The 13424-nt window shown below is 44.9% G+C and overlaps 1 protein-coding gene and 1 non-coding gene across 2 annotated transcripts; one reads left to right on the forward strand and one right to left on the reverse strand.

The window, feature by feature from the left end:
* Positions 1-2502: 2502 nt before the first annotated feature.
* Positions 2503-8759, reverse strand: LOC128445391 (uncharacterized). Its single transcript, XM_053428020.1, has one exon. The coding sequence runs from the start codon at positions 8408-8410 to the stop codon at positions 2612-2614; it is 5799 nt and encodes a 1932-aa protein (XP_053283995.1). The 5' UTR covers positions 8411-8759; the 3' UTR covers positions 2503-2611.
* Positions 8760-8959: 200 nt separating this feature from the next.
* On the forward strand, positions 8960-9031 carry trnaw-cca (transfer RNA tryptophan (anticodon CCA)). The gene has a single exon. It is a non-coding gene; the product is annotated as a tRNA-Trp (tRNA).
* The last annotated feature ends 4393 nt before the right edge of the window (positions 9032-13424 follow it).

Below are 13424 nucleotides of genomic sequence, written 5' to 3' on the forward strand. Positions count from 1 at the left end.
ACACAGGGAGCAGATATTTTTTTATGTATCATAAGGGTACCAATACCTCCCAGAAAGGAGTTTAATATGGGCCTTTTTTAAATGTTACAAGAGTGCAAAAAACCTAGTGGAAGACGAATATCTGACATATCCAATTGCTTTGAATTTAAAAAAACACTTGTATCACTGCAGAATGTTTACGTCTACAATCCAATTGGGTCAAACTATCCATTTTGAGCTCAATGCTTCAGATACAAACATTGTAGTCCTGGTGTTCTAGAGCGATACACCACATTAAAGCGTCAAACCCAAAAGCTGAATCATAACTGCAGTCAGAAGATCAGAGCTAACTTGAAACTTGCACACCTTTGGGTGAGTTTGGCACGATATCTTTTGCAATTAGTTACTATGGAACCTTGACCTCTTGTGGTTGGGCCTTCAGTGATAGTCGTACGGCCTACAGTTAATTTATATATACATACACTTTGCCATAAAACCAAGTTAATGATTTTATTTGTTTAGCCCTTTTAACAATGCTCAAACTCTACATAGGATTAAAGATAAAAGTGAAGCTAGATATAAGGTAGGTGTCATCAAACTGCGACATTATTATACAATATACACTTATTTTGGGTTAAAGTGTCAGACGAGCCTATTCATGAAATATAATGCAATAATCGCAATGTTATTTCATCCCTTCAGTGGTGTCTCAAAGGCCTTTACAATCATTGAGGCTATTCTGAAAGCTTGTCTAGGCCCGACACCGTTGATAGTTTTTTCCTTTAATGTGTCATGAATCCGTGTTCATTTCCATGAACACAAAGAACTCTCACCGGCCCACAGTGGGCTTCGACGTGAACCTCTCTGCACTGATGTATTTGTGTACCCCATGGTGACGAGTCTGACTCCAGATCAGAAGCTTGACAGTCCGAGTCCTGTCTGCGTCAAACAGTAACACTGTTTCGCTTTAAAAAAAACATTTCGAAAGCAAAATGGAAAACAGAATAATGAACACGAGCTCAAAGTTGGAGCCACTGAAAGGTAAATGCCTAAAGTTAACAGAAAACAAAGAGTGAAATAAACATTAGCAAATAAAACAATTCAATTTAAATTTTTCTGGCCTCTAAGCAGTGATTTGCTTTGTGGATCTGAACTGCATATTCCTGCTTTGGATGGATTGCTTTTCGGCTAAAGGTCATTGTGCCTTCCAGATTTTGAATGGATGTGTGATAAATAATGTCCCCTGTGTTCTTTAAAGTTTGTTAACTTAGAACTCGCTAGATGATGTTTTCTTCACCAAAACTCTGCTGCAAAATCTGCAGACATGTTAATAAGAGTTCTCACAACCAGTACATGATCGGGGGAAAGGATCTGTGCAAGTAATATGTTCACTCTGTTGAGGAAACTGCTTAATTTATGGCCTTTGCAAATTTTTTTTGCATACATTTAAAGTGTTTTTTAGTTTTCGGCGGAAGATGTGTAAACTTTCTGATGCCCGGATGTCGATGGGGAGCTCATTCCATCATTTAGGAGCCAGGAAAGCAAACAGTCGTGATTTTGATGAGTGTTTAGCTCCCAGTGAAGGAGCAACGAGCCGATTGGCCGAATCAACGTTTGACCATGTCCTTGATGTAGACTGGACCTGATCCGTTAACAGCATGGTTCGCAGGTTCTAGTGTTTTGAACAGGACGCGGGCAGCCACTGGAGGAGGAGCGGAGTAGTGTGAGTGAATTTAAGTTGGTTAAAAACCACTCGAGCTGCTGCATTCTGGATGAGCTGCAAAGATTGGATGGCAGTAGCAGGTAGACTTGCCAGGAGGGAGTTACAGTGCTAAAGGTGATTTATCACCTTTTCCAGGATATCACAGTCATCCCCATATACTTAGCGTGATGTGTTAGAGAGCGCTCTCCATATAATTAAATTACTAAATATCTGGAAACTCATAGGTTCAGCTTTCAACCCTGTTTCCTTGACGATCTTTGCGTTTGTATTGAATCTCTCTAAATTAACATCACTTTAGGTTGTTAGAGACCTTTTGGCTCAATGGCAGCACGTCTGACTCCAGATCAGAAGGATGCTTGTCCAAATCACATCAAGGTCAAAAAGTATATTTGGAGATTCCAGCGTCCTGTAAAAATGTCCACGATAATTTAGTCACCAGATATCCACCAACATTTAGGGTGACATGTTAACATGCATTCTCTACCATCACTTTATCAAAACACCAATTCAGTAAATATCGTTATTTACAAAGAACACATCGGTTCACTCTTACATATTGTTTTAATGATGACTGTGTCGGTCTCGCTAGCGCGGGCGCTAACTATCCAACCAGCTTAAACAATCAAAAAACTCCACGGTGGGTATTTTCGTGAACTTTAATGAAATTTGTAAAAAGACGATGCGTTAACCCATTGAAGGATGACACAAATTACGAGTGGAGCTGCCGTCTATAAACATGTGACGCAGATAAAATAACATCGGATTACATCCGGGTGATTTACAACTTGACCCATGGCAATATTGTATGGCTGAACTTCCCCAAGGGGGCGCTGTTGCAAAACTAAACATAGCATGGCATTTGAGGGGCAGAACACTCCCCGTCTGGGGTCTTTAAAGATCCCATATCACTTAACAAGAGTCCGTTTTTGGAGACAGAAGCAGGACCACTTCTGTAACGGGACGAGAAAAAGTCTTTTTAGTTCCGTCCTTGAAGACCTCAACCTCTACTCTCCGAACTAGTCCATCCCTGCCTGGAAAAGTCTTTGTGATGATGGCCATGGGCCATTCGTTTCTCCGAGCCTGATTGTCTTTCAAGAGAACAACGTCCCCGTCTTGAAGGTTTGACCTTTCCGACTGCCACTTGTGACGAAACTGCAGGGTCTTGAGATATTCTCGTCTCCACCTACTCCAAAAGGTGTCAGCCAGGTTTTGAACTTGCTTCCACTGCTCTTTAAAGAGGTCCGCTCCTGTAAAGTCGCCTGGAGGAGGTGGTGTAGAGACTGGTTTGAGGGTGAGAAGCATTGCTGGGGTGAGGATGAGAGGTGATTCTGGATCTGATGACACTGGGATGAGTGGTCTTGCGTTCATGATCGCTGCCACCTCGGCCATGAGTGTTACCAGGACTTCACTAGTCAGACACTTCTTGTGTTCAAGCAGCATGCAGTCCAGAATACGACGGGCGATTCCGATCATCCTTTCCCATACGCCACCCATGTGGGACGCATGTGGAGGGTTGAACACCCAGGTGCAGTTCTGCGTACTCAGGTACTTCTCCACATTTTTGAAGCTCGGATTCGTAGTGTTCATCTCTAACTCTCGAGAGGCGCCTACAAAGTTTGTGCCACAGTCTGACCGTATTTGTTTCGCTGGGCCCCTGACTGCGAAGAATCTCCTTAAGGCATTGATGAAGCTGCTGGCACTCATTGCCTCAATAACTTCGATGTGCACTGCCCTTGAACACATGCATGAGAACATTACTGCCCATCTTTTAGAATTGGAATGTCCGCCTCTTGTGCGTCGTGAGACAACCTCCCATGGTCCGAAGACATCAACACCGATGTATGTGAAGGGAGGTGCTACCTGCAATCGTTCCGCTGGTAAGTCGGACATCTGTTGATGCTCTGTCTTTCCTCTTAACTTCCTGCAAGTGACGCATTTGAAGAGCAGGCTTCTGATGCAGCGTTTTGCTCCTACCAACCACAATCCCGCAGCTCGTATAGCACCCTCGGTGAGATGCCTTCCCTGGTGTTTCACTTCCTCGTGATAGTGATAGACCAACAGGGTTGCCAGATGGTGCCGGGCAGGGATGATGATGGGATGAGTTTCTTCTATGTTCAGATTTGAGAGACCTATGCGACCTCCTACTCTCAGAAGTCCGTTGTTACCCATGACAGGGTGCAGCTTCCACAGGCTGCTGGAGGACGGAATGTTGGATCCTAAGGCTATGCATTTCAGCTCCTCTTCATACCACTCGTTTTGGACGCTTCTCAAGATGCACACTTTGGCCTTTGTCAGTTCTTCCTCCGTTGGGTGACAGATGTGCCACCCATGACACTTATTGTTGGCAGAGTGGGAGAAGGAGCGAGCTATGTGGATCAAGTGTGCCATTGCCATTACAAGATTGCTATACTTTGAGAAGCGTATGAAGCGTTGAGGGTGCAACACATGCTTGGTTACATGTGTGATGCTTGTTGTCACTTCAGGTCGTACCTCAAAGTCAAGGGCAGGATCGATGAGGTCGTAAATCTCTTCAGACTTAGATGGGTTTGAGGACATGTCCTTAAGGAAGGCTGGACCTGTGAGCCATGATGTACTTTTTAAGAGAGCTGGTGGCACAGATCTTGATCCGACATCCGCTGGATTTAGGTCCGTATGGATGTACTTCCATTGGCCAGGACATGGTGACTGACGGATGCGTTGGGTCCTATTGTGGACAAACACATAAAACCTTCTTGACTGATTGTGGATGTATCCTAGCACAACCTTGCTATCGGTGTAGTATGTGATGTTGTCGAATGCTACATCCATTTCAGCGACTATCAGCTCTGCGATCTCCACTGCGAGTACAGCTGCACATAGTTCCAGTCTCGGGATTGTAAGTCCAGGCTGGGGAGCCAACTTTGTTTTCCCTAAGACGAAGCCGACCTCAGTTTGTCCTGCATGGCTTGTCACCTTAATGTAGGCCACAGCTGCAATTGCTTTCACTGACGCATCTGCGAAGACACAGAGCTCTTTCGATTTTGCACCTGCAGTAGAAAAAGATGCATAGGGGCGTGGTATCTGGAGTTCCTGTAAATCTTGGAGTGACTCTCTCCACCTGATCCAGTCCATTTGCATGTCTTTGGGGAGTGGCGTGTCCCAGCCTTCTGCTTGCATGGTTAGGTCTCTGAGTATCAGCCTTCCACGCACTGAGACAGGTGCAAGGAATCCAAGGGGGTCGTAAAGACTGTTTACCATAGACAATACTCCTCTGCGAGTGAACGGCTTCTGATCGTCTGCGATCTGAAACGTGAAAGCATCTGTGCGCATGTTCCAAGACAGCCCAAGGCTACGTTGAGTGGGGAGCTCATCAGCAAAGAGGTCCAGGCCCTCTACATCTTTGGAACGATCCTCAGGTGGGAATGCTTCGATGACCCTGGGGCGATTTGATGCAATCTTGTGCAACCTGAGGTTAGATGCTGCAAGCATTTTCTGTGCTCGCCTGAGGACACTGATGGCCTTTTCCTCAGTATCGAATGACTTTAGAGCATCATCAACATAAAACTCACGGTCAACAAGGCTTCTTGCGTCACTGCCATAGTCTGCCTCTGCTTCTTTGGCTGCTCTTCTTAGACCGTAGATGGCCACAGCAGGAGAGGGACTGTTCCCAAAGAGGTGGACACGCATCCTGTAGTCCACTATGTCGCAGGTGACGTCGTTGTTTCTGTACCACAGGAATCGGAGAAAGTCTCTATGATCCTCCTTCACGACAAAGCAGTGAAACATGTGTTCTATGTCAGCAGTAATGGCCACCTGCTCTTTCCTGAATCTCATAAGTACACCTAGCAGGCTATTATTGAGGTCAGGGCCTGTGAGCAGGACCTCGTTGAGTGAAACTCCTTCATATGTTGCACTGGAATCGAAAACCACACGGATCTTATCTGGTTTCTTAGGATGATATACGCCAAACAGGGGTAGATACCAGCACTCTTGTCCTTGTTTCAGAGGAGGAGCAACTTCTGAGTGTCCTTTGCTGAGCATGTTTTCCATAAACTCTATGAAATGGGCCTTCATCTGCGGCCGTTTATCGAGTGTGCGCCGCAGAGACACAAGGCGGTTGTGTGCCTGTTTTTTATTATTAGGCAGTCTTTTTCTTGGTGACCTGAAGGGTAATGGTCCCACCCAGCTGTTCGAGCTGTCTTGATGGAACTCAGCTTCCATGGTCTGGAGAAACATCATGTCCTCCACTGATGGCGCGAGTTTGTGGTCATCAGCAGTTCGAGTGAAGATCGTTTGTCCTAAGCTGTCATCACGATGTGGCGTTGAGCAGTATGTGGGGGTCAGTGCAGCGTGATGTGAATGCTTAGGTGCTTGACTGAAGATCTCTTTTACCCTGATTTGGCTGTTGCATGGCTGCAGATGGCTGGCCCGACCATTATCTAAAATGGACGTCTTGTAGCTGCTCACCTCTGATGGTCTGTGGGCTCCTGCAAGGCACACGTCACCGACGACAACCCATCCCAGGTCCAGCCTTTGAGCGAACGGAGTGTTTCCTGGACCACTTATCTGTTCCCGGACCTTGTGGACCCTGAGAATGTCTCTGCCCAGTAGGAGGAGTATGTCAGCGTCCGGATCGAGGGACGGTATCACGTCGGCGATGTGCTTCAGGTGAGTATGATGGCGTGCTGCGGTCGGGGTAGGGATCTCAGAGCGGTTATTAGGAATTTGGTTGCACTCTAAAAGTGTGGGTAGAGGCAAACTTAGTCTCTCATCTGCTGACTCAACGATGAACCCACAGGCTCTCCTGCCAGTTGTTTCTGTTTGACCAGCACATGTTTTCAATGTGTAGGGGTAAGAGGACCCTGAGATTTTGAAAAGGTCAAAGAACTTGGAGCGTGCTAAGGAGCGGTTGCTTTGGTCATCCAGCATTGCATACATTTTCTTGGCCTCTCCTCTGTGTCCGGCTGGATACACGCTTACGAGGCATATCTTGGAGCATGCTCTGGAGCTTACCCCTTCACCACACACTTGTGTGCACCTTGATGTGACCTCCTGGAAATCTGCTTTGTCTTCCTCCCCGCCATGCTCTGAAGAGGGAGGGGACGTCTTAGGTTTCCAGACAGGAGGTCCTGGGTGGAGCGCTGTCACATGACCGGTGCTCCCACATTCCAAACATTTGACTTCGGCTGAGCAGTTCCTGGCGAGATGATCTGTAGATGAGCAGCAGCGGAAGCATATATATTTTTCCTTTAAAATCTGTTTGCGTTCCTCTAGACTCTTTTCTCTAAAGCCTCTGCACTTCCTTAAAGGATGTGGTTTGTTATGCAGGGGACAATGTTTGTCCGGGTCTGCTGATTTCTTCTCATCTCTGAACTCAGATCTTTCTGGAGGTGAAACTTGTGTCTTGTGCACAGATACAGGCATTTTCACAGGTCTGTCCCATTTATTCTTTCTCTCCATAGAGACTGAAGTGAAGAGATTAAAGCTGGGATCAGTGCGAGTTTTTGCTTCTGTACGTACAAAGTCTACCAATACAGAGAAAGGTGGGAAACTGACACGATGATCACGTTTGTACTTTGATCCAAAAGACATCCACTTTTCTTGAATGTTGTGTGGGAGCTTTTCAATAATTGGATTTACCCCCCTGGAGGTGTCCAAGTATGACAGGCCTGGGAGGGAGCCATCTCTCTTTGCGGCTTCCAGCTCTAACAGCATATCTGCTAGTTCTCTGAGTCTCTGTGGTTCTCTTGTTGTAAACTTTGGGAAGTTTTCCAGCTTGTTGAAGAGAGCTTGTTCAATAGCCTCTGGTGAGCCGTATATTTCCTCAAGTCTCTCCCATGCCATTAACAGTCCAGCATTTGGGTTTCTGATGTTGACTGCTTTGATTCTTCTTGCATGTTCTGCTGACTCTTTACCCAGATACTTGAATAGCAGGTCGAGCTCTTCACCAGCAGATAGGTCTAACCCAGCAATAGCAGTCAGGAAGGAGGCTTTCCACGCCCAATAGTTCATTGGTTGGTCGTCATATGTGGTGAGGCCTGAGGTTACTAGGTTGCTGCGTGCAAGATATTTAGCCAGATCGAAAGTTGTTTGGGGCTGATTATAACTGGATCCATAAGACGTTCTCTGCTCAGGAAGTGGGGAACAATCAAAAATGTTCTGTTGTGGTGTTGATCCACGATCCTCAGGAGCCTGTGATGTGTGATGAGGAGTAGTGTAGGCAGGGGCAGCTGGTTGTGTTTTTGAAAAACCTTTGCTTGGGGAATGCAGTGTTGGATTGACATCATCATCATTGTTTATTTGTGGCTTACTTTGATGAGGGGCAACAATGTCATTTATTTTCATAGGTAATTCACCTGTGCTTGTGCCGGCTTGCCATTCCACATAATCAGCAGTGCGCTGGGATTTAATTTCCTGTGACACTGGACCAGAGCCTCTGCTGGGCACTTCAACATCAAGTTCTAATAAACCAGCTTCTAACGTGTTGGCTTCAGCTATGGCAGCATCCCTTTCTTTTTCTTCTTTTAATGCATCCAGAGTAGCTTGTATACGTGCCTGCTCGACTTTCAGCTCGATTTCCCTCTTGGAGTGTGCTGCTCTAGCTTGTGCACCGTCAGCTTTTGCTCTGGCCATGGCCACCGCTAAACTAGCCTTTGAGCTAGATGATGTCCGTGATGCGCTCGAGCACACGGAGCTCGCCGCTGCACTCACTTTAGTTGAGTTGTCCATGTCGTTCAATGTCTGTTGATATATCGATATCAGATGAGGCGGTAAGCTGGCGTGTAGGCTGGCGTGAAGGCTGTCCACGTCCCCGTTGTTAGCCACTTAGCTCGCCGATTAGCCGCTTAGCTCCTTGCGTAGCTCCTGAAGTTCGATGTCGTCGTCGTCCTCCGTACCGGCTGTAATGCCGTCTTTTTACTGTGTCGGTCTCGCTAGCGCGGGCGCTAACTATCCAACCAGCTTAAACAATCAAAAAACTCCACGGTGGGTATTTTCGTGAACTTTAATGAAATTTGTAAAAAGACGATGCGTTAACCCATTGAAGGATGACACAAATTACGAGTGGAGCTGCCGTCTATAAACATGTGACGCAGATAAAATAACATCGGATTACATCCGGGTGATTTACAACTTGACCCATGGCAATATTGTATGGCTGAACTTCCCCAAGGGGGCGCTGTTGCAAAACTAAACATAGCATGGCATTTGAGGGGCAGAACAATGACCTTTACTCTTCTATTGCATCCCTCTAAAGTGGCATTACTGTCCAGGACAATGGACCTTGTGGCGCAACGGTAGCGCGTCTGACTCCAGATCAGAAGGCTGCGTGTTCAAATCGCGTCAAGGTCAAACAGATGTGGGGTTAACCTTGTCAATTTTGTATTTCAAAGTGAGAATTTACTAGATGAGTTTCACCTGCCAAAGATCTGCTCCTATTTCTGCAGAAGTGTGTTTGGTTATCAGTGAAAATCTTTTCTGCAAAAAACACATTGGCACGGTGGCCCTGAAAGCTCAGCGAACGGCAACTTAAGAAAACACATGCAAGTTGACAAAACACCTGCAAAAAGAGAAAAGCGCTGCAAATACCGGAACGAGCTGCAAATAGAGAAACGCGTTGCAAAAACCCAAACGCGCAGCAAGAAGCCAAACGCGCAGCAAGAAGCCAAACGCGCAGCAAGAAGCCAAACGCGCAGCAAGAAGAGGCCACAACACAACGGAAGTGTTTCCAGGGGACAGCTAAAAGTGATGGACACTGCTGCCACAAAAACGTCCAATACACCATAGAAATTCGGTTCCACACAGGGTTCGGCCACCCGCGGCTCTTCGGCCCCTCTGCAGTGGCTGTACAGTACAATGTTGTGCATATGTTTAGCGAACGCTGAACTTAACGAATCAGTTTTCATATTATTAACGTGAACGTAACGATGAACGTGAGTGAACGTCACGTACATTTTTTAAATCATCACCGTATCAGGCCATCATGAACTACCAGGAGCGGGCGAGTGTGTGTGTGTGTGTGTGTGTGTGTGTGTGTGTTTGATGCTGGCACACACACACACACACACACACACACACACACACACACACACTATTCAATATTTGACTATGAATATAAATCTCAGTATGATTGCACCATTTGTCTTTGTGCCATTAACAGCAGGTATTTTATGAGGCCTGTTGTGCGATTGCCAATCGGTTGAGTCTGGTCCAGATCAGTCAAGAGAGCTGCCACTTTTGTCAGAAGAGTTGAGAAATAAGACTTTGCTCAAACAAATTGGCACCAAGTACAGGAATCTTCTCCCAATCCCACTAAACTGAACAGACTGAACATATAAGGGAAAAATAAGGGAAAGTTTGAATATAATTAAATGTACTGTTTTGTGAAATATGCTTTTTTATATTGGAGAGTTGGAGAAGATCTGTACCATTTTCAAATCTGTCCTTTTATCACCTTGCTCTAATAACAAGGTGAATAATAATAAAAGTGATAATAATGATAATAACAATAATAACAAGAGATCTCTAGAGTTCATCTGGTTTTAGTAAAAGGTCAAACTAAAGATTCAATGCAGAAGTACAAATAAATTTAATTTATGAGGGTTGATATGTTGATGCTATCTACAGTAAAAAAGTCTGATTCAACCTCTGGACTAAATTACATTACATTACATTTCATTTAGCTGACGCTTTTATCCAAAGCGACTTTCAATAAGTGCATCAATCCTGAGGGTACAGACCCAGAACATCAAGAATCAAGAAAGTACAATTTCTTCAAAATAAAGCAAAACTACAAAGTGCTATAAGTAAGTGCCATTTAAGTGCTACTAAAAGTGTTAAATTCAAAGAGTTGTTTAGGTTTTTTTTAAATTTTTTTTTTTATTCAAGGTAAAGTCGGAAGAGGTGTGTTTTGAGTTTTCGGCGGAAGATGTGTATACTTTCAGATGTCCGGATGTCGATGGGGAGCTCATTCCACCATTTAGGAGCCAGGACAGCAAACAGTCGTGATTTTGATGAGTGTTTAGCTCCCAGTGAAGGAGCAACGAGCCGATTGGCCGAATCAGAGCGGAGTGAACGTGCTGGGGTGTAACGTTTGACCATGTCCTGGATGTAGACCGGACCTGATCCGTTCACAGCATGGTACGCAAGTACTAGTGATTTGAACCGGAAGTGAGCGGCCACTGGTAACCAGTGAAGGGAGCGGAGGAGCGGAGTAGTGTGAGTGAATTTCGGTTGGTTAAAAACCAGTCGAGCTGCTGCATTCTGGATGAGCTGCAAAGGTCGGATGGCAGTAGCAGGTAGACCTGCCAGGAGGGAGTTGCAGTAATCTAGGCGTGAGATGACCAGAGCCTGGACCAGAACCTGCACTGCCTTCTGAGTGAGAAGGGGGCGTATTCTCCTGATGTTGTACAGCATGAATCTACAGGACCGTGTTGTTGCATTAATGTTGGCAGTAAGGGAGAGTTGGCTATCGAGTGTCACACCCAAGTTCCTAGCAGTCTGGTTAACACAGAGTTGTCAAAGTTAATAGTCAGGTCGTGGATGGGAGAGCCTTTCCCTAGAAGGAAAAGTATTTCGGTCTTGTCAAGGTTAATCTTTAGATGGTGTGCAGACATCCACTGAGAGATGTCAGTCAGACAGGCAGAGATTTGTGCTGCTACCTGTGTTTCAGATCGGGGAAAAGACAGAATTAGTTGGGTAACCTCAGCATAGCTATGGTAGGAAAAGCCATGTGAGTGAATGATAGAGCCGAGAGAGTTGGTGTACAAGGAGAAGAGGAGAGGACCAAGGACTGAACCTTGAGGGACCCCAGTAGTGAGAGGACAAGGTTCAGACACAGATCCTCTCCAAGTTACCCTATAAGTGCGTTCATTGAGGTAGGAAGAGAGCAGGGAGAGAGCAGAGCCTGACACACCCAGGTCTTGAAGGGAGGAAATAATCTGGTGGTTCACTGTGTCAAATGCAGCAGAGAGGTCTAGAAGGATGAGGACAGAGGAGAGAGAGGCTGCTCTAGCAGTGTGAAGCTGCTCAGAGACAGCAAGGAGGGCAGTCTCAGTTGGGTGACCTGCCTTGAAACCAAAACTGGTGAGGGTCAAGAAGATTATTGTGGTTAAGATAGGAGGAGAGTTGATTAAAGATAGCCCGCTCAAGAGTTTTGGAAACAAAGGGAAGAAGAGAGACAGGTCTGTAGTTATTTACTTCAGACGGGTCAAGGGTGGGTTTCTTCAGGAGAGGATTTATTCTTGCCTCCTTCAGAGAATTAGGGAAACAGCCAGTTGACAGGGAAGTGTTGATAAGATGGGTAAGAAAAGGAAGAAGGTCAGGGGCAATCGACTGGAGAATGTGAGAAGGGATGGGGTCAAGGGGGCAGGTGGGCGGGCGGGCGGAGGTTACCAAGGTCAGAACTTGATTGGGAGACAGGGGGGTGAAAGAGGAAAGCGAAGGTGATGAAGATGAAGTTGATGGTTATAGAAGGAGGATCCGAAAATGAAGAGTGATGCTAGTAAATGGGTTTTATTAGCTTCTGAGTCTGTGTTAGCAAACCTCGACACATTCAGCCTTGCATAAGTATTCACCCCCTTTGGACTTTTCTACATTTTGTCATGGTATAACCACAGATTAAAATGTATTTCATCGTGAGTTTATGTAATGGACCAACACAAAATAGTGCATCATTTGGAAGTGGGGGGAAATATTACATGGATTTCACAATTATTTACAAATAAAAATCTGAAAAGTGTTGAGTGCATATGTATTCACCCCCTTTACTGTGAAACCCCTAACAAAGATCTGGTGCGACCAATTGCATTCACAAGTCACATTTGCAAGTCACATAATTAGTAAATAGGGTCCACCTGTCTGCAATTTAATCTCAGTATAAATACACCTGTTCTGTGACGGACTCAGAGTTTGTTGGAGATCATTACTGAACAAACAGCATCATGAAGACCAAGGAGCTCACCAAACAGAATAAAACTTAAAGAAATGTATGTAAACTGATACTGCAAGGCAATAATTCCGGTTTTGTCATGTCTCATTATTAGAATGACATGGTTTTTGGTAACTTTGCATGTTGCAACATTAAGGATTTAATCTAGATTAAATTTGATCCTGTACATGGCTCATAATTACCTATGCTGTATAGAATACATTCGTTTTTCAATCAAAGGATTTCCCTTTAGCCATGTGTACATCAGAGGCACAGATCAGAGGATCAGCAAAGAGGGAGCATCACTGTAGCAGCAGATCTAGAACAAGCCAGCCAGTGATGAGAGGGTGCGACAGGGTGCACAAGTCTTCCAGCTTCACACGTTAAAGCAAGGCAGTGGTTCGTATATTGGGTAGAGGTATCTCTGTAACACTCTCAGTCATTTAGCTTTACTGACAGCTAACTCGTATGCATTTAAAATTTGTATGAATGTCGCTAAATATACCTTTTTTAAAATAATATAAAATTAGAACAATAATAATGCTAATGCTAATGATGCTAACATTGTTCCGATTTCTAAAAACTGGCAGTGGCATATATTAGAAAAGATCACAACAGTAATCCCGGGATCTGGTTGTCAAACGATCATACAAAGGAATAATTCGGGCTTGATGTTTTACCATAAAACTTAATGAAAGATAAGAAAAAAATCATTTGCAGAATGCCTTAAATCTTCTGGCAAAGTGACTGCTGATGAAAGTTAATCTTACAGCTAACTCGTATGCATTTAAAATTTGTTAAATTTTTGCTAAATTT

This window comes from Pleuronectes platessa, chromosome 8 (assembly GCF_947347685.1).
Source record: "Pleuronectes platessa chromosome 8, fPlePla1.1, whole genome shotgun sequence".
Classification (NCBI taxonomy): domain Eukaryota; kingdom Metazoa; phylum Chordata; class Actinopteri; order Pleuronectiformes; family Pleuronectidae; genus Pleuronectes; species Pleuronectes platessa.